The following is a 26,270-nucleotide window of genomic DNA, read 5'->3' as shown; positions in this document are numbered from 1 at the left end:
ACATTTACTGAGCACCTACTATGTGCTGGGCACCGGGGACACAAAACGAAGAAGGAAACAGTCCCACTTTCCAGAAGCATATAGTCTATTGGGGAGACAGCTAAGAAAATGTATCATCTCAATATGAAATGATACACATCTAAGGCCTTGTTGCTTGAAGTCTGATCATTGGACCAACAGTACTGGCATCACGGGGGAGCTTGCAAACCTGCAGAATCCTGGGTCCCTCTCCAAATGTATTTGCTCGAAAATCTGTATTTTCACAAGAGCCTAAGGAGACCTGCAAAAACTTATTTAAAGTTTAAGAAGCACTGGTCTAAGCCACGGTCCCTGTTTTTCAGAGGCTTACAAACGAGTTAATCATTCAAACACACACATGCCAGAAGAACGCACAGTTCTCTGCACTCAGGCATCCACAGGGCCATGTCCTAGTAACGTAACTAAGAAGGAGCAAAGCCAAGGGGCTTGGAGCTAGAGCCACTTGCTGAGCTGGGACAGGAACAGAGGACGGATTGTTCCGTTGGGCCGAACAGACTGCCAATGGGAGGGCAGAAGCAGGAGGGAGACGGGGACCCCGCGGGGAGTCTTGGTTTAGCTGAGCCTTGTGGACTGCACGTGGAGGCATCCAGGCCCACAGACAGGCATGTGCAAGGACCGGAGTGTAGCTGAAAGGGCAAAGCAAGTCTCCGGAGGAAGAAGGTAGCAAAGGCTAGTGCCCTTTGTTTTGAATCACCGATTTGGGTTTGATTCCTGTCTCTGTGAGTTCAGCAAGTTTCTTAACCTTGTTGAGATGCATTTCCTCACCTGTAAAATCTGGCTGATAAGAGGTACCCCATGAGGTGGCTGAAAGACGAAATAGTGTGTGTGAAGCACTTGGCCTTGGGGTTGCTTGGTAGGTACATAAGCTGACGTTTGTCCCATGATGAACAGGTACCAATGACTGTTTTGAGAACTTTATACATTTTAATTGTGAACAACAACCCTATAAGGTTGTTGGCAATATTATTCCCATTTTACAGCTGAGAAGACTGAGTCACAGAGATTAAGTAACTTTCCCAAGTCACTCAGCTAGTAAGCAGCAGAACTAGGACTCAAACCAAGGCAGCCTGGTCCTGGCGTTCATGCCTGTCCACACTTACTCCGAAGTGAATCCCGTAAAAATCATAGCTCAACACGTGAGAGATTATAATTCATCAATATCACTATGAGTCCTGTTTAGGGGCTGCTGTCCTGGGCAGGTCATCAAATCCAAGACTCAGACATGCGGACCAAAGCAGAGGACAGGTCGGGGGCTTGCTGAGGGCAACAGCAAGGGTGGCCGGGCTGCATACAGGGATGTTTCTGAGAGGTGGCCTGGGCCACAGACCGAGCCCAAGCACCTCCCCCCAGTGAAAATCTAAGTATGATCCAACCCTGACTCTCCTCCCCTGTGTCCCCTGCCCCAGGCAGCTGATCTCGAGGTAGGTGTGACTGTCACCCAGCTAACAGCTGGTCAGATCTGGGCAGAAGCAGGTCACAGCACTGCTTTTAGTGGCTTCCTTCAAACCACTGGACTTACTTTCTCTTTTAGGCTGATTATATAAGATGTGTACTGGCTGACGTCATTCCAGTTATTAATTTGAGGTTCCGGAAATCTATAAGAAAGCCGCTGTGGTCTACAGGAAGCCAGAATTATTCCAGGTTCGAGGCAGTTTGCTGACAGGGTGGGCTGCATGGTTAGCTAAATGCTGTGGAGAGGCCCCGGTCCCGCAGCTCACCAGCATCTCACCCAGGGAAATTATTTAATCTCTCTGAGTCCTAATTTTCTCATCTGTCAAAAAGGGAAACAGACAATGGTGCCGACTTTGTCAGCTCTTGTGAGATAGCTGTGGAATACTTTGCACCCCTTGCTGGTACTCAAGTAAGCACTGGTGGCCACCACTATTATTGTTCTTATTTTTATTACCCAAGCAGCCTCTTTCATGCTAGAGGACCACTGAAAACAGGGAATTAGAGCTCCTCTTTGTCAAATGTTTGCCATTCCATCCCACTAAAAGGCTGCGTTGTAGGAAAAAGGGGTAAGGGAGGGTGTGTGTGTGTGTGTGTGTGTGTGTGTGTGTGTGTGTGTGTGTGTGTGTGTGTGTGTGTGTGGTAGTTAATGGTAATTTGCACCTGGGACCCTAAGCAAGTTTCGTTTGTAACATGGGTGGGAATCCTGAGCTTGAAAGAAAAAAATAGCAATAAAGATCTTGCCATAAATCCCCGACAGGAGGACAAGGAAATTTCAAGCAGGCTCTCAGGACTGGGTGCCACCACTAGGCCTTCCCACCACCCTAGTTTTCCTGAGGCTTATTTAGCAGGTACATATTTAGGAAAATGTTCCAGTATTACGAAACAAACCAGAGCGCGTAGAACCACTGAAATCTCCTCTTACTCTCTGAGCACGTGAATCGTATGAATGTCAGCGTCAGGAGCTCTTAGCCTCTTGGGGTTCTCTGGGAAAGGACCTTGTGAAAGTCACAGCACACACTTCTGAGGCCACGAAAAGAAATCCTGCTTACGCTGTGGGCTTATCCCACACCAAAATATTTGTTGAATGATTCAAAGAAAACCAAAAGAACTAAATAAAGAGGAAGGATTCTTAACCTGGATCCAAGCATCTCCTAAACTACCTGCATGGTCAGCAACATTAGGTGTATCTCGACCTTTCTGGGAAGAAGGTCTACCTACGATTCTCAAAAGCTTGATGGTCCAAAACGATTAAGAATCATCACCCTGTGTTTCTTACTCTCCAGCCATCTCAGCAGCTGCTCTTGGTTGGGGACCATCCCACACCTAAGGCAGGAATATGGGCCACAAAGAAGACAAAAACGCCACTGGAGTCCATCAACTCTAGGCCCCAGGGTGTTATAAAAAGTGGAAAGTGCATGGTGGGGTGCAAGGTGACTCTGAAGATGATACACTAGGAAGGCAAAGCAAAACTGGCCATCCTCGCCAAGAACTGCCTGACCTCGAGGAAATATGCCACGTCGGCCAAAACTGGTGTCCAGGACCACAGGGGCAACGACACTGAACTGGGCAGAGCCTGAAAGAAATACTGCAGAGTATGCAAGGGGCTGTCCCTGAGCCGCGTGCTTCTGGGGTCTTTAGAAGTGCGCCAGAACTGACTGGTAAAAAGGAAACCGCGTAAAATTCTTCTTCAGCTAAACTGGCTAGAGCTTATTGAAGGAAGGAAGGGAGGGACAGAGAGAGAGAGGAAGGAAGGACGGAAGAGAGAAAGAAAGGAATGAGGTACTGCTTTTTGAGAGAGGAAGTTGTGTGCAGTCTCCAAACCAAAGACAACTGGGTAAATCTGTGTCCGTTTGAGGCGCGGCCACTGCAGACGTCTGTATTCGACTATGCACCCCACTCCTGATGCATGAGAGCAAAACCTCTCACTGCTGTCCACAGCCGTCTTCCCCCTCTTTCTAGAAGGCTCTCTCCATTCAGACCAGGTTCCCTCCCTATCGTCCTCCAGGACTGTACACCCAGGTATAAGGGGCTGCTGTGCTTGCATAGTGCGTTCCCTGAGAGGAAGACAGGTTGTTCCTTCCACCTCCCCAATTATTCTCAGGGGCGTCTTGGCACTCCCAGGGTACAAAAGCCTTCACACGATTGCTTAGACAACGAGAACCTTGTATTTGCTGATTCCTGTTTGCACCCTGGTCTGTGTCACCTGGTCATTGTTTATTCTGGACTCTGAACTGCCAGGGGAACACTGCTGTTCCTTCGGGGAGGAGGTGTTCAAAGCAAGAGTTGAACAACCAGACTTCAAAACCATTGTAAGCTTTGCAGCATTGTTTGCTGAGACTGGGAGAGCTGACTCTGTCAAAGCCTAACCTATAGCTTCAATTAATTCTGGACATTTAAATTTTTCATACTCTGTTAATACAACGGTTATCTTCTTTTAAAATCTTTGCAAATCTTATTTCTAACTCAGTTCCTCCCACCGCCCCCTGCTTATGGCTTGGAATTTTCAATTCACTAAGAAAGGGAGAAATTCTTGCTGGGGAATGGTTTTTCAGGCCCTCAAAGCCCTCAGTATCTTTGTGTGAAAAAGCAAGGTTTTCCCCAGCAGCTTTGAAGAAGGTATTTTAAACATCTCATTTTGTTTGCTTCCCCCCTCTTGGCTTGGTCCCACCCACAGGGTGACCCTGGCCCTTGTCTTTCCCCGGAGCTAAGGCTTTCTATCTTAATAGCTGGCCAGCTTCCCCACCTCTGAACCAACCTCGAGACTGCACTGCCCGCTTCCCAGCACTCAGCTCTGCAACACAAATATAAGCACCACCACCCGCCTGCCCCCCCCAGCCCCCGACCTCTGGAGGCACAGGGTGACCTCTGGTAGCAAGAGGCGCAGAATGCAGCGTGAAGCTCCCTCCTCCTTTACCCCGTCAAAGCCTGCCTCCGATAGACGACATCCCTGCTGGCTTCGAGTCTGCTAGGAAGGGCTTCAGGCACTTTGGCCACCACAGTCAAGCATCCTGTGACCCTCCATCAAATTCGGTTTGGCCCAAGCTCTGTCCCTGGATCCTGGAAGCCACACTCATCCCTCTCGTTTTCCCAGAACTGAACTGCCCACTCGACAGCCCACACGGCCCTGGGCTGGACTTCACGGGTCTCTGGTCCCTTCTCAGCCACCGTTAATTGATTTATTTTTTGAAAACTCACTGAGGCCAAAGATGGGAAACTTTAAACTTCTGCACGCTTCTCCCCGGGCCTCCTCACTGGATAAAGCTCCTAGGGCACGGAAGAGAACATCCTCTCCCCTTCCCTTCCCCCAATTCTAAAGCCAGGGTGTGAGTCTCTGCTGAGCAACATCCCCAAAGGGTGTGCCCCCAATTTGAGCTCATTTGATCCAGTTAAGGGGCCAGAAGGAAGACTCATCCACCAGTTCACGCACTCCCCACCCTGCTCTCCCTCAGGCGCCTGCCCAGTGCCCTCCCGGGGCAGCTTGGACAGCTGCAGAACGTCAGTGCCAGGGGCAGAGAAGGCCAGGGCCGGGGGCGGGGCGGGGCGGGGGGGGGGAGTGGGGGGAGTTTTGCACCTCCGAGTGACGTTAGCAATGAGAAAAATCTGAAAATGTGATGAAGGAGGAGATCCAGGCTGGATCTCAGGAAGTGAGGCCAGAGGACTGGGATGGGCAGCGGGGTGAAGGCCTCGGCAGGGACCAGGCGGCGGGGACCAGGCGGCGGGCCCACCCACCTCCTGATGTAGCTGCTGAGGCGGTAGAGCTGTCCGTCGAGGCGCACGAGGCCGTCGCTGAAGACGTTAAAGCCCCCGCGCGTGGCCGCGGGCTCCGCGGGGCCCGGGACCACCAGCTGGTCGCCGCGCAGCTGGAAGGCGCCGGGCTGCAGGCGCAGCAGCTGGGCCAGGGGCAGCAGGGCCAGCTCGCAGTCGCACGTCCACAGGCTGCGCAGCTCCCCCGACGAGATGGAGGTCAGGCTCGGCCTGGCCGCCGGCGCGCTTTCCAGACCCGCCATGGCCCGGCCCGCGCTCCTGCCGTCGATGGACCCCGACAGGGGCCGGGCGCCCCGACTCGGTCGGCCCCGCGCCCGGGTCGCCGCTCAGGTGCTGCCGGGCCGCCTGCCCGCCGGCGAGGAGCGAAGCTCTGCAGGCACCGCGCGGAGAAAGCGGCCCCGGCGCCGCGCGGCCCTTTTATCCGCCCCGCGCCCCTCCCGGCCCTCGGGCACGACCCCAGACGCTCAGGGCGCGTTTCGGCATCTCAGGACTTGGCACGCTCCCGCCTGGCTGCGCCCGCTCGCAGCCAAGGGTTACTCATCCCCCTGGGGTGCGCTGCTCCACGCCTGGGGCTGGTCCCGCCCCTGCCTGGACACTGCCTGGGAGGGGACACGCTGCCGGTGGGGGACACTGCCGGGGGGGGCGGCGGGGGACACTGCCGTGGGAGGGGACACTGCCGGGGGGGGTGGGACGCTGCCGGGGGGGGGCACGCTGCCGGTGGGGACACTGCCAGAGTGGGGGGGAACACTGCCGCGTGGGGACACTGCCGGGGGGGGTGGGACGCTGCCGGGGGGGGCACGCTGCAGGTGGGGACACTGCCAGAGTGGGGGGGACACTGCCGGGCGGGGGGACACTGCCGGGGACGGACACTGCCGGAGGTGGGGGGACGCTGCCGGGAGGGGGAGTGGGGAGAGGCTGAGGGGGGTGCGGGAGACTCCACCGGGGGTGCCGGGTCTGGCCCGCGGTGGGAGGGAGGGCGTGCAGCTCCCACCCTCCCCCAAAGCACCACACTTCATCGCACTGGTCAGAGGGAGGCGCGCGTCCCTCTCCCCGCTCCCCACCAGGGCCCGGCTCGTCCGGGCAGTGCTGGACCTCTCACCTCGTCTCCCACGCCCCGCCCCCAAGTTGGAGTCAGTTGCCAACCACCGTCTCCTAATCTCAGTTTCTGCTTTTTCGCTTCCAGATCATTTCCTGCGTTTCCCCCCCTCTCAGCCTTTCCCGGCACCATTCCTTCCCCTGAATTTGCTGCCAAAATCTCAGCCTCTGCACACCGGTGCCCAGTGGCATCTCGGAGACAGAGCTTCGGGTGGAGTAGCACAGAAGAGCTTTATTACTCCGCCAGGCAGAGGGGGCCACAGCAGGCTCGTGCCCTCCGTGTCCCGACCTGACGAGGGGTTTGATAACAATGGTTCAAGGGTGGGGCTGCTGAGAGGATTCGGGCGCGAGTAGGGCCTGCACTCCCTTGAACTCCTCTCAGGTGGCCGCCTCCTAATCTTGCTGAGCTCCTCTGGTCCCTTTAATCTCGCCTCAGGTGGTTTCTTGGCTGCCCCCCCCCACCCCCGGATTAGCAACTGTTCCAATCAAAGATTTCAGTTTGAAACCTGACTCTGACACTGACTAGCCATGTCGTCTTCACCTCTCTGGTCCTTGACTTTCTCACCCCTAAAATCAGTGCGAGGCAGGGGGAGGCAGAACAGCAATGTGGCTCTGAGCTCAGCCTCCGGGGCCTCATCAGCCGGAACCCAGTTCCGTGTCTAGCTCTGCAATCGTGGGCAATCACCCCTGTGTGCTGCAGTTTCCTCAGGTGTAGAGGGTGAGGCTTGGTGGGAACTCGATGGTCCACCACAGGTTACTGTGAACAGCGCCTGGCATACGGGAAGTGCTCTTCAAGTGTCTGCTTTAGCCTACAAGAGCGCACTTCTGTAAGAGTCACATAAGACGCTGTCACCGCACCTCGCACGGTGCCTGGCTCAGGGCAGGCCCACATTTGGTCAGCGCCAGCTCCCTCTCACCTCCGGGTTTTCCTCCCACTTGTCAGGCCACTCCTTCTCCTGAGTCCCAGGGGTCTGTCCTTGGCCACCTTCTCTTTCTCCGGGTGACCTTGTTCGAATCCTTGGCTGCAAATCTTTGGCCCCAAGCTAGCGGATGGTTCCCACATCTCTAGCTCCAGGCCAGACCTGTTTCCAGCTTCTTAGACCAACATCCCAGCTCCCTGCTAAACTCTCCCTGTGGCTTTCTGCTGGCACTTTTCACTCACCATCTTCCTTCCACCTCCAGATGCTCTCCTCCTACACTGTTCCTCATGCCAGGAAGCATTGCCATCCTTCGGTTCAGAACTTTCGAGTCATCCCACCCTCTGACCTCCTCCCTCCACCTGTGTCCTCCCAGCCGACTGGCTGCCTCCGTCTGCAGATTCTTCTACTGATACAAATCTCGACTCTCCTGCTTGCTTTCCACGCCCAATGCTGCTGTTCACTTAGCTTCCCATCACTCTTCCCCTGGACTATTTCAGAAGCTGCCGTACCGGCCTCACCCCCTCCAGCCCTCTTCCTTCTCGTGGCATTCAGACGAATTGTGTCCCTCTAGGGAGGGGCCCTCACCCAATAGGATGGGTGTCCCTATAAGTAGAGGAAGAGACACCTGACAGTCTTGCCCAGAAGGATGGCCATGTGAGGACAGAGCAAGACAGCAGCATCTAAAAGCCAAAGAGAGGCCTCAGGCGGTACCTAAACTGCCGACACCTTGATCTTGCACCTTAGGCTCAGAGCTGTGAGAAACTAAATGTTGTTTCAGCCCCGCCCCAGTCCGTGGCTTTTTGTATGGCAGCCTGAGCAGGCTGAGACCCCGCCTCAGGCTCAGATCCACACCCTCTGCTCTAGGCTTGTGGGGTAGCGCTTGCCGCTCCCTCAGTCCTGTGCACAGGCTCCTCCCGGGACCCTGCCCCTCCTGTTGCAGCCCCGCGCGCACCCTTCAAGAGTTGGTGTAAACATCACCTACTCAGGGCAGGTTACACGCTCTTCTTCTCAGCCTCGGGACAAATGATACCTGCTGCCCGTGCCCCTATTCCAGACATTGTGCTGTTGATTTCTTTGTCTGTCTCTCCCACTAAGCCCATGAGAGAGAGGAAAAAAAAACTGTATCCGATGCCTTTTTCATTCCTAGCACAGTGTGGTTTCACAGAATACATCCAATTTATTTTTATTGAATGAATGAATAAATGAATGAAAGGCAGCATTGTGTCATACATAAAGTTCTTAGAATGGTACCTGACACCCAATATGTACTATTGAGTGTTTGCTCATTAAACGGACAAAATTATGCTGAACATGCTTTGAATCACTTTTTCTGCCGTTGTAGCTGTTGGAGTCTTATGAAAGCTAAAGTAAGAACATATGGGAAAATAAAAGCCCAGATTTGCAGAGAGATTTACCCATGCAAAGCACTTCAAACTCATAGTTATTGCACTGGTTCCTGATAACTTTAGTCATGGCTGAACTGGAATGGAAAATTTTACTTCCTTTCCTGTATGTTGACCTCATCGGGCTCTGGCCGTGTTCATCTCTGAGTTCACTGTCTGCCGAAATAAACACTCCCTCTCCGTGGCAGAGTTCACATGCAAGCCTACCCAGGCCAGCTGGTTCATCCTGTTACGTTCTTTGGAGATTTGGTTAAACCTCTTTATTTTATTTTATTTTTTAAAATTTATTTATTTATTTATTTATTATCTTTGGCAGCGTTGGGTCTTCGTTGCTGCACATGGGCTTTCTCTAGTTGCGGCGAGCGGGGGCAGTGCGTGGGCTTCTCATTGTGGTGGCTTCTCTTGTTGTGGAGCACGGGCTCTAGGTGTGTGGGCTTCATTTGTTGTGGCACGCAGGCTCAGTAGTTGTGGCTCACAGGCTTAGTTGCTCTGCGGCATGTGGGATCTTCCCGGACCAGGGATTGAACCCACGTCTCCTGCATTGGCAGGCGGATTCTTAACCACTGCGCCACCAGGGAAGCCCCCTTGGTTAAACCTCTTTAATTGCTGGTGGGGCACCGAGTGATGTGGGCACGGAGGCAAATGTGGGTTAGGATGTTGTAGCAGCCGGAAGCACCTGGCACAAGGAGAGCATCTGGAGGAAGCACAGATGACTGGAGAAGAGTGCTGTGTTGACGAGAACCAAGTGTGGGAACAAACGGCCAATTCAATTTTACAAATGCTGATTGGATGCTCGTGTGGGCTTGGAATGCTTGGGATGCAAAGATGCCTAAGATCTGTTGCCTGCCTCTAGGGACCTCAAGCCAAGCCAGGTACGAGTATTCGGTAACTGTTGGAAGAGGAGACGGAGAAGGACAAAGAGAAGAAAGGAGCAGGCATGGAGGCATCCAGATACATGGTGGAGAGTGTCAGGATGCAAAGCCTTAATTAGATATAGGAGGGAACCAAGGACATCTCCAGAACTTTTAATGCGTTTGGATGCAGTTGAAACCTCACTGGTTGGAGGTGGCTCTGTAATAGTGGCTGCAGATAAGATTCCAACTGCAACTTATCTTGTTGGAATAAGAGGTTCCAACTCTGAACACTTAAGACTCTAAAATGAGCAGATTGGGAGGGTGGAGAGATGGACCCGGGGACCCCCTCAGTACCCTCAAAATCACTGCTGTCCCTGGAAGACAGAAGCATGACAAACTGTCTCTGGGATTTTGCATCTTTTTGCATCCCAGTTACAGCATTAGCCGATAGTAATCATAGCAATGATGGCTAATATTTAGTGAAGACTTCCCTGTCCTAAGTGGCGTCAATGGATCACCCCTTCGCATCCTCCAAGCTAGGGATTAGTCATAGTCCCACAGTATGGATGGAGAAATAGATGCACATTGAACTCCTGTAACTTGCCTGAGGCTGCAGAGGTGGTACAATGGAGAAGCACTTTTCCTAAACCCCCTCCTAGCCCAGGTGGCTGCACTGACAGCCTAGATGGAAAGGTTCACTCCTTTCATTGGCCTTGACTCCAGAACAGGTGGGCAGAACATGGTCCCCAGGCCAAGTGCAGCCTGTCACCTGTTTCTGTACACCTGTGATTAAGGATGTGTTTTAAATAGTCAGAAAATATCAAAAGAAGAGTCATATTTCATGATGCCTAAAACTTCTAAGAAGTTCAAAGTTCAGTGCCCATAAATAAAGTTTTATTGACACACAGCCACACTCTTGTTGACATCTGCCTGCTGTTGCTATAACAGGAGGGTTGGGCGTGCCTGGCTCTCAAAGCCTAAAATATTTACGTCTAAAGTAGAAATACAATGCTGTACACATGCACCTTACGTAATGTTATAAACCAGCATTACCTCAATTAAAAACAAAGATGAATTAGTTTTAAAAAAATAATAAAATATTTACTGCCTGGCCCTTTACAGAGAACACGTGCCGGTCCCTGCTCTGGGTCCAGACTGGAGTCTGGAGTGAGTTCCCCTCGCCAGGACACCTCCCTGTCCTGGAGGCAGCACTCTGCCCCCGCAATCTCTCCATAGCATAAAGTACCCCACCACACCCACCATGGAAGAGACTCCAGACCACAGGAGAACAAAAGCTACCCCCAAAACCCAGACCCTCAATCCCCCAAACTCCTCTCTCAAAGAAAAAAAAAAGTAACCTGACTCCATGGCCACCTTCACACTCTGGCAGGTTGGCGGTAGCCCTGTCAACACATTCATTCACCCATTCATTCATTCCACAAACAGTGGTCGAGTCCCTTGGCCTTGGTGCTCTCTAGGGTGGGTGAGGGAGTGGGGAGTGGACCTTCAGCCCCCGCAGAGTCAGTAGTTATCTCCAGTCTTAGACCCTGACCTCAATGGTCAAGGCACAGACTTGGCACTTGGACAGAACTGGGTTAAGATCCTGGTTCTGCCACTTGCGAACTCTGCCTGCACAGAAGCGTCTAAACTAATGAGCCCCGAACCCCCCTCTCACTTTTGTGTGGAGCGCTAAGGAAAATAGTGTGTGCAAAGTCCTTTGTACGGGGAACGGTGCACAGGACCAGTTCCAGAGAATTATACCAGCATCACCACGGACATCTCTCCTGCTGCTGAAGAATCCAATCAGTCCCCATCTCGGAGCAGATAAAGTTGACACAGATGTACAGAAAACAACCCTGAGTGTGTTCTCTCTTTTTATACCAGGAAACACTGTACTATTTCTAGTCCCCTTGGTATTTGTTACAATCTCAAGATTTGAGTCAGGAAAAAAATAAGAATTTTCCTCTCACCAAGATCCTCTGGGATTTTTGAGAAAACACAGAACAGAAATAATAAGGATGTTGGCAATATCGGGCCGACAGCAGTGGGAAGAGGGGCCCGAATCCCCAGTCCCAGCGTCAGGCCTTTGGAATGCTGGGCCCTAGTGCAGTAATCCTTTTAGAAGAAAAAGAGGACAGGCACAGAATGTTCAGAAAGGAGTGAAATTTAACAAACAAAACACAACACATTTTGTGTCTTGTGAGGCTTTACAATCAAGGGCTTAGCAGAGACAGGGGTTGGGAAAGCTGAGTCGGCCCTTCCTTAATCCTATTTTGGTCTGTAAATTACCAAAACAGCAGAATGAGGGGGAGAATGACTATTTCCTCACCATTTTCGACAACCTTGCAGCTTTGAAAAGCTTGTAATTTGTTACCAGCAAGGGATGTGTGTCAAGTGCGGAAAAATCAGAAGACATTGCTCTAATTTTAAATTAATAAACAGAAGTCTTAAAAAAATAAAAAAATAAAAATAAATAAATAAACAGAAGTCTTCCCTCTGTAACTTCCCCCATCAGAGGCAGCACCGAAGGCTGGGCAGTGTGTGACCCCCATTCTTTTCTTTCTCTGTGTAAAGTGAGTGCGCAAAGCACACTTTTTCACCCAGTGGAGCCGGGCTGGTAGTTAAGACCAGGCGCCTTGGAGCCGCAGGACCTGGACTGGAATCCAGGCTCTGCCCTTGCCAGCTGGGTGACTTCAGGCAAAAGCTGCCTTCTTTCTGCCTCATTTTCCTCAGCTGTGCTGTAGAGTTCTTTATAGCACCGACATCACAGGGTTGTAGTGAGGATTAAATGGAGTATTATATGTAAAGCACTGAGACAGCAACTAGCACTGTTCTCCGTGTGTGTGTGTGTGTGTGTGTGTGTGTGTGTGTGTGTGTGTATTCATTAATATATACATGCATTTTTCTTCAACAAATACATCAACTATTCACGGTATCTGGTAGCTCTTCTTTTTTGTGGGTTAATTATGATATATATGACCTCATATTGTCAGTATTTTAGGTTGTTTCTCATTCTTCACTATTGTTAAAAAAAGCAAACTGTCATTTACATTTCTGCACTTGGATCTTTGGCAACTTTTCCAATTACTTGCTTAGAATTTATGGCTAGAAGCTGGGTCAGATGCTGTGCTCTTTTTTAAGGATTCTGATACATAATGCTGAATTGCTCTCCAAAAGGGACTTTAACGTCCCAGCAGCATAGCAGGAAGGTGCCTCTTATCCTAAATTCTTGATAATACTGGATATTTTCATCCTATTCTATTTTTTCATCAGGTTGGGGAGTTTTATTGTTTTAATTTTTATTTATTTTGATACCAGCAAGGTTAAACATTTTTGTTTATGTTTATTGGCTACTTTAATTTTTCCACTGGGAATTTGCTATTTATGTCCATTGTTAACATATGGATTCATCATTTCCTTATTGGTTTGTAAGAACTCTTTATATATTATAGGTGTTCCTTGTATTTTTAAGTTTATCATCTGCCTTTAAATTTTGTTAAATGCCAAAGTATATCAGAGTATATTTTTCACCATTCAGAAGTTTTTTTGTGTGCATGTGTAAGTTTTAAGTACACAAATCCAGCAATATTTTCCACTATGACTTTTGTCCTAGAAGTCATGGTTATAAAATCCTTCTCTACAATCACCCTTCAGATTATAACAATTATTCTATTTTCTTCCAAAATACTTATAATTTCATTTTTACATTTAAAAATTGAGTTTATATCAAGCTTATTTGGCCACTTGTATCTAATATGTACGGTTTCTCCCGTAGACTCAGTGATTCTATAAACTGATCATTATCCAACTCAGTCAATTTTTTTGAACATCATTGTTCTCCTCTAAAAAGTGAAAATAATGAAATCTCCCCTGCTTGTTATATTGTGAATATACACATTTTGAAAAGTATTAAGTGACATAGCAGTGTATATAATTACCACCAAATTCAACTTTAGGATGTGAAAGGCGTGAGACACAGAATTGAAAGGTTTGAGAATTTCTTCCAAGACTTTGAGGAGAAGTGAGAATTTTCAGCTCTAAGTTTCCCTGATTCTGAATGACCAGTAAGCTTACTAAAGCCGGGAGCAGGGAGGCATTTGGGGTTTTATAGCGTAAAGGTATGGTTTCAACATGTCAACAACACTTTATACCTTTAGAATATCACAGAGTTGACTTTATATCCTGTCCAAAAAAAAAAGTAAAATTCAAGTTTTATAACTTGAAAAGTTAGAAGTGGTTCTTATTATGTATTTCAGCTGGAAAAAAAAAAAACCAAAAAAACTTCCATTTCCTAAATTGCTTTGATTCTCCATAAACCTCATGGCAAATTTATTAGTATTGTGCAAGACTGCCACTTCTACAGCACAATATTTGCAAACTTTCGCCTGGTTATCGTCTCTAATCAGAATAGTGTAGATAAGGAGCAGGTCGGAGGGCTCGGCTCAGAGCTGCCTCCACCCACGCGTAGCCTTGCACCAGGACCGGGCGTGCTCCGGATCCATCGCCAGAGGGGACGAGGAGGGGGCCCACAGCTACTCACCCTTCTGCTTCCTCCTTGGTCCTTAACAGGAACAGACCGGGCCGTTGACAGCTGACGTGGACTCAGCTTCAAAGATGAGAGACATTACCTAAGGGGAAACAGCACAGGTTTATGAGTAAACAGTTACAAAACTGTTTGTAACATTTCTGAAAGGCTGTCAATAACCCGCTGAATAATCTTCAGTCATCTATCTCTTTTATCGTTAGTTCGCTCAAGGTCCTGAAGGACAACGTCAGAAACATGAGGCACTTCGAGTGGTTTTCAAGGATGTGAACAAAGCCTCCCTCATTTTCTCAGATGAATGTAGTAAATTTAGCAGTAAGAGGTACACGAGGGCCGTGTTCCACCCTCATTATGCAGCCGTGACTGAATTTTGAGTAAGAAATTTCAATGCTCTGCAAAGTACCATGTGTTCTTCATTTGCTTTTCCCTTTCTGTGCCATCGGACACTATGTGAAGAAAAATCTTTTTTACTGATCAGAAAAGCAGAAGTAAGTGTGACAACCCTTTTTTAATAAATCCAAGTTTGTCCTACTTATATAAAAAGTACAACATAATAGCTGCTATTTCCTACGGGCCTGGTATACGCCGGGCACTTGATATGCACGTATCTGACGGCCACAGCACCCTGTTAAGTAACTATCATCACTGTTTTCCAGGTGAGGAAAGGAATCTCAGAAGGATTAAGTAACCGGCCTGAATTATCAGAGGTAGGATTTGAACCCAGCTCAGTCTTCCTCTAAAGAGTTTGCTCTTTCCACTCACTGCTCAGGGCTGACTTTCCTAAATTTGACCTCCAAAAGGCATCTAAGGGGCAGCTCTTTTCTCTGTTTTCATGCAGGACAGGAGAAGGGGGAAAAAACCTTGCTGAGTTTTTAAATCATGAAACAATTTTCATCCGTCGATTCTGTGGATTTAAATTCTCTGAGGTTTCTATTTGATATAAGGGCTTAACCTTTCTTGGTTGTGCCTTTCTTCGGTTCCACATTCCATCCCTGGGAAATTACAGTTCAGGCTATTTTCCTGACTAGTTGGTTAGTGCCTCATTCCCTCAGGGTAATCTTCCTTATACTTTCTTGTTACTCTAAAAACTGACAGAGTTTCAATTCTATATATTGCCTTTTCCGGTTAAGTATGGATTTTTGATCTACTGTGATACATACTAAAATAGTAAAAGTCCATCTTAATGGTCCCCCAGAGATTTGAATGAGCAGACATCCTAACATACTGTCAGAGAAAGACTTAGACACTGAAGAGACTGTAGTTCAGTATTTACAAGGTATCGGGCTGCATGGAGAACTTACAACATACAACCACCGACGCGTCTTTCTACCCGAGTTCAATGAGGCAGAAAACATGGATACAAGCAACAGAAAAGAGAAGAGATTTTAAAACACAAGGATCCTCTCTAGCAAATCATTGCAGACCTTTAAATAATCTCTTAACTGTTTGAAACTTTTAAAAGAGCATAAGAATATTAAAGACTTCAACACTTCTCTCTCTCTCTCTTTGTTTTGTATGGGAGGTGCTGAAACAGAAAGTATTGAATTTGAACACTTAGTCTCATGCCTGGTACAGAGTAGGCATTTGGTAAATATTTGTTGAAAAAAGGAATGAATAATTAAAACAAAGCCGGTTGCTCTTTTTTCTATGTTGGTTCTGTTCTTCAATTTATTTATTTTTTCAACATTTATTCTATCCAGTTGACAAGCACTGTAAAAGATGCTGAGAATACAGTATACTGCCTATCCTCACATAACGTTTTTTTTGTTTGTTTTTTTTTTGCGGTACGCGGGCCTCTCACTGTTGTGGCCTCTCCCGTTGTGGAGCACAGGCTCCGGACGTGCAGGCTCAGTGGCCATGGCTCACGGGTCCAGCCGCTCCACAGCATGTGGGATCTTCCCGGACCGGGGCACGAACCCGTGTCCCCTGCATTGGCAGGTGGACTCTCAACGCCTGCCCCACCAGGGAAGCCCCTCACATAACTTTTTAACTTAACCATCTGGTTAACCTGGAGCAATGCCTTCGTGGCTCTTTTCTTCATATAATATGAGAGGAATTACAGCCGTTCTGAATATCCCCATGGAGATGTTGTGAAAATGAAGTAGGATCAGATGATTTGTAAACTGTTTAGTTGTATACTAATATATCATTGATAAGCTCTATCAGTTACAATGCAAGTAACAGAAAGCTTCTCTTAAAATGGCTTAAACCATCAAGGTTCTTCATTTTGCCCTTTCTGGTGTCAAATTCTAAATTCTTAACTCCCATTAAGGTCCCCCATAGCTTCCCGCAGCTCTCAGGGATGGTACTTCCTCCTTCTAGTCCAGAAGAGAAGAGAGAGCATCCCTACCCAGCCTTTCCAAAAAAAAAAAAAAAAAATCTTAAGATCCATTCCAACTGGTCCTCCTTCGGTCATGCGCCCGCTCTGTAACCAATGTCTGTGTCCAGAGGGATGGAAGGCACTGATTGGCTTAGCATAGACTACACACCCCAACCGAGAAGACGGACATGAAATCAGCTTCCCTGGAACCTCATGGATCCCCAGTAGAAAGTGGTTGGCTCCTGGGTAGAGAATGGGGATGAAGGGAAATGGATGAAGAATATGCAACCATTAGCTGAATTTGAAGCAAGAGTCAACCAGCATTGCTGCCTGAAATCCACTTTACAGTGCCAGATGAACTTAAAAAAATCTCAATATTTGGAAAAACTAGAGGCATGAATAGACATTCTATGATGTATATAAATGTTACAGAAACACAATTAGGGCTCTGATAAGTAAGATAATTAACAGATTCATTGACATAATTCGCTCTTCTACTCCAAATAATAGCTATATAGTTTAGGTGAATTTTTGACATTTATACAACTATTAAAAAAAAATAAGGGTATGCCTGTCTGATGATAGATACTTTCAAGGATTTTTAAAAAGATTTTTCCTGTTTAAATATCTTATTCAAATCACTAGTTAGTCAAGTATGATGATTTCTCATTTCTTTAAAAAAATAAAACCTCTGAATAATTTATCTGGATAAGGCTGGGCCACCCCTAGGCCAGAGTTATACACTCAGAATTCCACATAAAACAATTATAAAGGACCTCTTCCACAGGTGGAACTTACAGCCATTATATTCACTACAGCTTATGTTTTCAAGGTTGATCTATGTTATAGCCTGTGTCAGAAGTTCTTTCCTTTTAAAGGCTGGATAGTATTCCATTGTACGTATGTACCACACTTTGTTTATCCACTCATCATCAGTGGGCATTTGGGTGGTTTCCACCTTCTGGCCATTGTGAATAATGCTGCTATGAACATTGGTATACAAATATTTGTTAGAGTTCCTGCTTTCAATTATTGCCGGTATATATCCAGAAGTGAAATGGCTGGATCATGTGTTAATTCTAAGTTTAATTTTTTGAGACGCTGCCACACTGTTTTCCACAGTGGCTGTACCATTTTACATTCCCACCAGCAGTGCACAGAGTGCGTTTCTCTCTGTCCTCACCTACACTTGTTATCTTCTGGTTTGTTGAGGGTCTTTTTGGGTTTTGTTTTTTACAATAGTGGCCCTAATGGGTGTGAAGTGGAATCTCATTGTGCTTTTTGATTTGCATTTCCCTGATGATTAGTTGAGCATCTTATCACATGATTATTGACCATTTGTATATCTTCTTTGGAGAAATGTCTATTCAAGTCCTTTGCCCACTTTTTATTTGGGTTGTTTTCTTGTTACTGTTGACTTGTGAGTTCTTTATATATGCTGGATATTAATCCCTTATCAGACATGTAATTTGCAAATATTTCCTCTCACTCCGTGGTTGCCTTTTCACTCTGAGTGTGTCCTTTGCTGTACAGGGACCGTCTCCTGTGGCACATGAAACACCGTCCCCACCTGCACCCAGCCCCTTCTTTCAGGTTCCCCTGCACATCCCCACAGGGATGTTAGCGGACGTTGGGACCTTCCTCGGCCTTGCGTCCTGCTGCCTCGCAAGGTGGGCTCTGTCCTGGTGGCAGGTGGAGGATGGGTTGGTGGGTGCTCCAATTCCCTGTGACTCCAGCCCCCAGCAGGGCTTCCCCAGGCCTTGTCCTAACACACTGGAAGCTAAAGACGACATCCTACCAGGAGAATTTACTGACAGCTTTTAAAAAATACAGAAAATGGGGCTCCCCTGGTGGTGCAGTGGTTGAGAGTCCGCCTGCCGATGCAGGGGACACGGGTTCGAGCCCCGGTCCGGGAAGATCCCACATGCCGCAGAGCAGCTGGGCCCGTGAGCCATGGCCGCTGAGCCTGCGCGTCCGGAGCCTGTGCTTACTTCAGGGACAACATTTTTTTTTTAAGAGAAAGCAACCTATATATTTTTAAATGTAAGTAACAACTCCTCTGTCCCAGCCTGAGGGAAAGGGCTCTGCCGAGAATGCCTGGCAGAAAAGGAGCAAGATAAAAAGGCATGTCTTTGCCTGAAGCCTGTGAGGGGAGACAGTGGGTCAGGGGGAGGTAACCCAGATCAGGAAACATGCCTGTGTGGATCCGCTTCCGGCCCCAGCCCTCCCAGGAAGTCTCTGGTGGGTCCAGGGTGATCTTGGCCTCCACTGGGACAGAGGAAGGAGACAGACCTCTGTCTGAGCTGAGCTTGACGGCTGTGATCTGGGCTGTAATTCCCTTCCCTGGGCTTCGGTTTCTTATATGGAAAATCAAATCAATAATTGTCATAAAATCTTACTTTTCTGTTATATGATACAATTTACACAGCGCTTCACACGCATTACCCAATTTAACAAAACACTCCAGAGCAAAGCACTTTGCAAGGAATAAAATGCTTAACATATGTAAGGAATTCTTTTCTTTCTTTGAAAACTGCTCTGGGTGGCTCAGCTATTGTTTGGTTAAGAGAATTACACAATTTTGAGACGTGCGTCCTTATCTTGTGTAGACTGAAAGGCAATTAAACAATTATTCATGTCAGAATCTGAGGTAAGGAGAAGGCTGCTTCAAAGGGTCCGCTTGACAAAGTGAAAAGCATTTGAGCAGAAACAGAGCCGTATATAATTTCCTTCTAGAATATCCACTCCATATGGCCCAAAGCAAGAATTTCAGACTCCTCCGTGGAAAGAAAGAGACAGAAATAAAAACATTAACTTTTTTGCTCTGACTTCTCTCAGCCATTTTCTGAAGAGTCTTTGGAAACCATCCGTTCTTGTAAACAGAAACCAACCGAGAGACTCCAAGGAGGTTTTTTTCTCTGGGTGTAGCGGTTGTTCAGTCGTGAATCAGTGTCTTATTCCAAGAGGAAGGTGCCCCAGCAAAAGCTGGTCGTACAAAGGACATTAAACTTTAGTATTGTCTTCGTGGTCCCCTCCTGTTTCCAGTGGCCAACAACAGAGACCACGGAGGACACAAGCAAGGGAAGTTCCCCACCTACAGCCCACCAGGCAGGACGCTGGGATTCCAGCTTCCTGGCAGAATATAAAGTCAACAGTCAAGGTGTTTGCCTATAAACCAAGGCCACCTCCACTTACAGCACCATTCCCACTTCTCACCGGTGCCTGTTCCATACACCCCACACCCCAGCGTCTCCCTTTCACTCCTTTTCCACAAGGGTTACGCTACCCCAGGGCCCAGGGGGTAGAAACCCTTCCCCAGGCCCACTGCCTGCTTCCCCGTGTGGTCTTTGCCCAGCCTGGACCCTCAGGGGGCAGCAGAACAAACAGAGTTCTACAAACAAATGGAATTTCAAAATAACTCCAACCTTTGACTCACTCTCCTAAAAACCAAAGGGGACCCACAGGGCCGGTCCCCAGCATACTCCCCTGAGTATTTCCAGCCCACCTCACGGTTTCTCACCCCACGCTTGTCCAGACAGCTGGCCCTGCTTTTCTCTCCCTCTCTCCACACCCGGCTCCCTCGGGTCTTCACTACTGTAGTGTGACAGAGTATTTATGCAGCCAGGTTTCCTCCTCTTTGGAGGTGGGCGTGGGAAGCGCGGGCTGGGCTGGGACAGGAGTGTTGGGTGGGTGAGTGGGTGGAGTCCTTGAACCCTGTCCCCGCACAAGCGATCGCTCCAGCCTTGACCTCTCTTCATTCCTTGGCCTCCTCCAGCCCATCAACCTGGTAGCCATGACAACTTCAGAGCCTGAGCTACCACCCAGACCTCTGCGGGGGGATAGAGGTAGGGGGATGGGAGGGGAATGGCAACACAGAGGAAAGCTCGGTTTGAAAGATCTGGAGAACACTAAAGAAAGTTTTCCTGGGCTTCCCTGGTGGCGCAGTGGTTGAGAGTCCGCCTGCCGATGCAGGGGACGTGGGTTCGTGCCCCGGTCTGGGGGGATCCCACATGCCGCGGAGCGGCTGGGCCCGAGAGCCATGGCTGCTGAGCCTGCGCGTCCGGAGCCTGTGCTCCGCCAACGGGAGAGGCCGCAACAGCGAGAGGCCCGCGTACCGCAAAAAAAAAAATTTTCCTTACTGCTTCCTCACCCCCACTGCAGCCCCTCCCTACGCTGCCCTTGAAATCTACTTTACCAGAGCAGAAATGATGATGTGCACAGCTCCTGCCAAGGACGAGTTTACTGCAAGCCCACTCCATGGTCAGAGCATCACAGAGTCACAGCACTCGCTGGAACTCCCCCGGGTGTTTCTGAGACCCACCCGTGTGCTCCCCTCTGAAATCTTTCTCATTGCATCATTAGGGAGGGAAAGGCACCAGGCTTGAAGAGGGGTCTGGGCAAAGTTGGGGCTTCTTTCTTTAACTCAATTTAACCTTGATTCCAAGGACAGATACTGCCATTTGAAAGGATGTCTCAAACGGAGCGTGTGGTGTGGTGCGTAGTAAGCCATGGTGTAACGTGTGGCTTTGAACATGAGTCACCTCCCTGCTAGGAAAGAGGCTGGAAGTCCAGAAATAAGGATATTACAGCAATGGACTGTGTGGCTCACAAAACCACAGGGGAAAGGGTGGAGGAGCAGCCGGTGCCTTGCTTAAAGGTCACAAAGCATTATTTCTACTTTAATATCCAGAGTCCACGTGAAATAAACTGAGAGGTTAAGATCTAAGTGAAAATCAACTGACGGCAACTGTGCCATTTGGATTCTCTGCGTCGTGCTGGCTGTGGGAGACTGCAAACCCCCTTGGCTACCTATCTTTCCATGAGCAGAGATGAAGGAAAAAAAGGCCTTAATAAGAATACACATAAAGAAAAACTGCTAATTATTGGCACAGAGTGGCAAGAAAATTTGGTGGAATTCCCTTCCTTGAGGATTCTTGGAACAAGACAGATGTGTGAGTCAGGTACAGATGCACCTGGAAACAGTTTTGTTTCCCTGGAATTGTGATTCTGTGTTGTGTGTAACCCCCAGTTCTACAGACCACCATAGTCTGGGTCATACTAGAGGTGCAGCTGGTGGCAATCCACTGGCTTTGAGCTGCCACCCAGACGAACCATGGGCGCTCTGATCTCCTTCCTCCTGGCAGGGTCTCTCCTTGGCGATTAATAAAGATTTCTTGCCTGTTTCCAGCCTGTGACCTAATGGCCGTAATCTGTCTCCACTTGTGTTGCTAATGGTCACTCTTGTATCCGTCTCTGCCTGATGGTTCTCCAGCAGTTGACGTTGGCCTTCCTGCAGTGGATGCTCTCAGAGGGGGTGGTGCTGTCCTCACCAGTGCTTCTAATAAAAAGAAGGGCCCTATGTTCTCAGTTCGTTGTTGAATTTCCCCTGGTGGAGCTACACAGGGCTCCCCACAGTTGAAGGAAGTATGAGGGCAACTTCTCCAGGACACCCGACACACGTCTCCCAACGACCATCACCTCAAGTTCCAGGACAGATGCTGAGAACAGCAACCAATCTACACCAGGTGCCTGGTATGCACTAGATGCCATGACAACTACTTTATATTAGCTTTATATTAACTCAGTTGATCTTTGCTTCAAGCCCATGAGGTAGGTACTATCATGTTCCTATCCATGGCCGCTGAGCCTGCACGTCTGGAGCCTGTGCTCCGCAATGGGAGAGGCCACAACAGTGAGAGGCCCGTGTACCGCAAAAAACAAAACAAAACAAAAAAGCCCTTGGTAGTGGCCCAGGGGGCAGAAGAGTTCCATGTGTCTGGGGAGGACCCTATGCACCTGTTTGCCAGGATGTCCTGGTTTACACCTGCTGTCATGGCATCCCATCTCCCATCCACTTTCAGGGACAAAAACGTATATGGCTACCCTGTATCTGGCAAGTTCAAAGAGCCAACAGGTAGGGCCCAACACTTAGGTGTACTGAAAGTGCTCAAGAAATCGTGTTTTTAAAAGCCTGTGTCACAATACTAGCTAAGTGTTATAAACAAGATGGGTCTCAGACACTGAACTTGTAGGTAACTGCAACCACAAATAGTTCTGAAAGCCAGAGTCAGCTGTTCTTCCCTACACCTTATCTGGTCTGGGCCCAACTTTATACAAAATAATCCCAGTGGGTATCTATCACAAAGATATGCAGGAAAAGCCAGCCTTTGATAAATAAATAGCCTCCCATCTATCTGCAGCCAGTTAGAGCAAAGGAAAAGCTTACCACAGGCTTACAACACACACACTGACACAAACTGAGTGTGATCATTTTTATCCAGGAACACTGTTGAGCTTAAAAAAACTGTATTCCAAGAAGTTAATTAAAACCACATAGAGCTGTCAGGGAGCTTAAAAATCAAGTACACAGTAACTTGAAACAATGAGGCTTACTAATCGTGGCAGACAAATCAGCTAGTTTTTGCAGAGGAGCCAGACTATTTGTAGATGAGCTAGAATACTTTCAGGAAAGAAAGAAAATTGTAAAGTGTTCACAGAGCAGAGGGAAGGACAAGAAGGAGGCAATTTTTTTTTAATATAAATTCATTTTCTTATTTATTTTATTTTTGGCTGCATTGGGTCTTCGTTGCTGCGCGCGGGCTTTTTCTAGTTGCGGCGAGCGAGAGTTACTCTTCGTTGCGGTGCGCGGGCTTCTCATCGCGGTGGCTTCTCTTGTTGCAGAGCAGGGGCTCTAGGCACGCAGGCTCAGTAGTTGTGGCTCACGGGCTCTAGAGCACAGGCTCAGGAGTTGTGGCACACGGGCTTAGTTGCTCCGCGGCATGTGGGATCTTCCCGGACCAGGGCTCGAGCCCGTGTCCCCTGCATTGGTAGGTGGGTTCTTAACCACTGCGCCACGAGGGAAGCCCGAAGGAGGCAATTCTAACCATCTTTTCAACTCGGACGTGGAATCTGTCTGCAGGGATCCCGCGGGGGTACGTGTAGGCTTTTTTAGCGAACTCCCGTTTAGTTGACCGATGCTGTGTTGTTGCTGGGGTTTGTTACTATGTGAAGTTGAAACGCTTGATGTTAACGCATCTTCAGCTTCAAGACTCACCACGCACACCCTCGTTTAAACTTAACTGTGCTGGGCAGTGTGCTTTGATGGGGTGGCAGTCTGGCTTGGGTGTTTCTGCCATTCCCCAATGCACGTGGTGTGACCACTGAGACAGGGAACCCGCTTTTTCTCCGGCTCTCTTCTGATTCTTCTGTTGTTTCTTCATTAGAAAATGGATAAATGATGACAAAAATTATTAATAACTCCCCCTAAAGCCTGATATATAAAAGAATGTGGAACCAAAACCATGAAAATAAAGCAACTTGAACTCATTTACACTAGGAATAGGGAACAAAGACTTTGGACCTTCCCTAATTTTGGATTCCAGATTCCAAACATTTCATAAATAAAATATGACCAGCCGCATGAAATTGCAAGGTATGGACTGTGGGAATTATATTCACAAGGAGACGTTGTTTTCAAAAGCTCCTGCTGGCAAAGCCAGACTTCGCCCTGCCACTTTTAACCCTGTCAAACAAAACCACTCCAGATAGGGAGGTTGGCGAGACTTCACAGTACACTGAAAGCTTAAAATTTGCACTCTAGAGTAGGGGAAAAGCTGATTATATTCATTTACGCTCTATGGTGGCATCTATTATGTACTTTTTAAAATATTTCTTTTTTTATAAATTTATTTTTATTTATCTATTATTTTTGGCTGTGTTGGGTCTTCATTGCTGTGCGTGGGCTCTAGAGCGCGTGGGCTTCAGTAGACACGGTGTGTGGGATCAGTAGTTGTGGCTCGTGGGTTCTAGAACGGCAGGCTTGGTAGTTGTGGCACATGGGCTTAGTTGCTCCGCAGCATGTGGGATCTTCCCGGACCAGGGCTCCAACCCGTGTCCCCTGCATTGGCAGGCGGATTCTTAACCACTGCGCCACCAGGGAAGCCCCTCTATTATGTGTTTTTAAGGAAAGAAAAGGCATGTCACTTCCTTTGTACGTGTATCATCTAAATGAAGTCAATATCAGATGTTAATGAAACGCTATATGACAGAAATGAGACCACCTACATGAAAATTTATAGCTGTACTCTTATAAATGCATATCTTTTATCCTAATAAATATTATGAAGTATATACACAAAAGGTTATCTCAGAAATAAAACTCAACTTATTTTCAGACACTGAGGGTCTGAAAAGACCCCACTTCAGGGGAGAAAAAAGACCTTCAAACATATTTGCTTTATTCCCAGATAATTCCTGCATACATAAATGTGGTAAGTTGAAACAACGGCATCAAAGACTCTATCAGCAATTCCCCAAGGAAAGCAAGAAAGTATATGCTTTAATTAGTCTGGTAGCTATTTTCATAGTCAAGGGATGCTGAAGACACTAGCTTCCTCCCAGCACAAACCACCTTTATTCAGAATCGGGCAGACAGAATCCACGGGTGCAGAGTTTGATTCCAAACCATCCAACACAAATACACAGTTGCCTGCTGGGCTGTGACTGTGGGCCAGCCACCGTGAGATCCTGGGGGTATAAACGAGCAAGACCGTAGTGGCTGAGTGGTGGCTCCAAAGGTATATCCACATCCTAATCCCTGGAACCTGCGAATGTGATCTTATTTGGAAGAAGGGTCTTTGGACTTCCCTGGTGGCGCAGTGGTTCAGAGCCCGCCTGCCGATGCAGGGGACGCGGGTTCGTGCCCCGGTCCGGGAAGATCCCACATGCCGCAGAGCGGCTGGGCCCGTGAGCCACGGCCGCTGAGCCTGCGCATCCGGAGCCTGTGCTCCTCAACGGGAGAGGCCGCAGCAGGCAGAGGCCCGTGTACCGCAAAAACAAAAATTAAAAAAAGAAGGATCTTTGTGGGTGTAATTAAGTTTTGTTAGGGATCTTTAGATGAGATCACTTTGGATTAGCTGGGTGGTCCCTAAATCCAGTGACAAGTGTCTTTGTAAGAGACACACAGGGAGAAGGAGGAGATATGGGAAGATGGAGACAGAGACTGAAGTCAAGGAACATTTGGAGCCACCGGCCATTGGAAGAAGCAAGGAAGGATCCTGGTCTAAAGTCTACAGCGGGAGCGTGACCCTGCCAGCACTTTAACTTTGGACATCTGTCTTCCAGAACTGTGAGAGAATACATTTCTATTGTTTTAAGCCACGAGGTTTGTGGTAAATTGTTACAGCAGCCCTAGGAAATGGATACAGGGGACCATCCCAACATCCAGAAGCTTAGGGACAAAATGCAGGGCAGGGAAACGATAGATCAAATTTGCTTTATAAGTAGCTTCTTTACAAGAAAGAAAACAATAGGCAGAAAAATAGGAAACTTAATGGTATGTGTGATTTTTTAAAAATTCAAGCTAGCTAAGGACCCACGCACATATATTTTGGATCCATCAACCCCAAGTGCTGGAGTCCTGGGCTGTCTGGGGTTTGGCACGTAACCTCAGCAATCTGCCTTTCCAAGTGGAGCTAGACTCATCTTTACGAGAGGCCCTGAAGAGCAGGCTTGAGTAGGAAACACTTTCTTGTACATGCTTATTTATAGACAGCATATGTGGAATAAGGGAATTGAAAATTCATGTGCACGTGTGAATATCCTCGGCTTGGGCCTGGGTACACCCACGGTGGGGATTCAGCTGTACTGGGTGTGTCTGGCACACTGGTGAGTTGGATTGGACAAGAGACCAAAGCAGTGCTAAGAAAATTCTTGCAAGAAAATTCCTCCTTTGGCAGGATTCTTACCCGGAGGCCCAGGCGTTGGCTTCCCAGGTCTGTAAAGTTCTGAGTATGTCTGTGAAATGCTGCATGTGTGCATGGACTTTTCTGAGATGGGGCTTTTATTACCCTTTTGAAAGCCTCTGTGACCTCCCAACAT

General features: G+C 48.1%; 1 protein-coding gene across 3 annotated transcripts in view; it reads right to left on the bottom strand.

Moving 5' to 3' along the window:
• Positions 1 to 26,270, bottom strand: part of MEDAG (mesenteric estrogen dependent adipogenesis) — a 96,271-nt gene that overhangs the window by 18,375 nt on the left and 51,626 nt on the right. Inside the window, exon 2 of one of the 3 annotated variants that reach the window (XM_079902996.1) lies at positions 14,069 to 14,156. Coding sequence is in view for 1 of the 3 variants with exons in the window: in XM_079902995.1 (XP_079759121.1) it covers positions 5,221 to 5,498 (278 nt within the window). In the remaining 2 variants the exon portion in view is untranslated. Of the gene's footprint in view, positions 1 to 5,220; positions 5,811 to 7,513; positions 7,540 to 14,068; positions 14,157 to 26,270 lie in introns of those variants that run through there. The other 2 variants (XM_079902997.1, XM_079902995.1) reach the window with 2 other exon arrangements.

This window comes from Stenella coeruleoalba (assembly GCF_951394435.1).
Source record: "Stenella coeruleoalba genome assembly, chromosome: 18".
Lineage (NCBI taxonomy): Eukaryota > Metazoa > Chordata > Mammalia > Artiodactyla > Delphinidae > Stenella > Stenella coeruleoalba.
The sequence above is the reverse complement of the archived record's forward strand: the minus strand, read 5'-3'. Positions and strand labels throughout refer to the sequence as shown.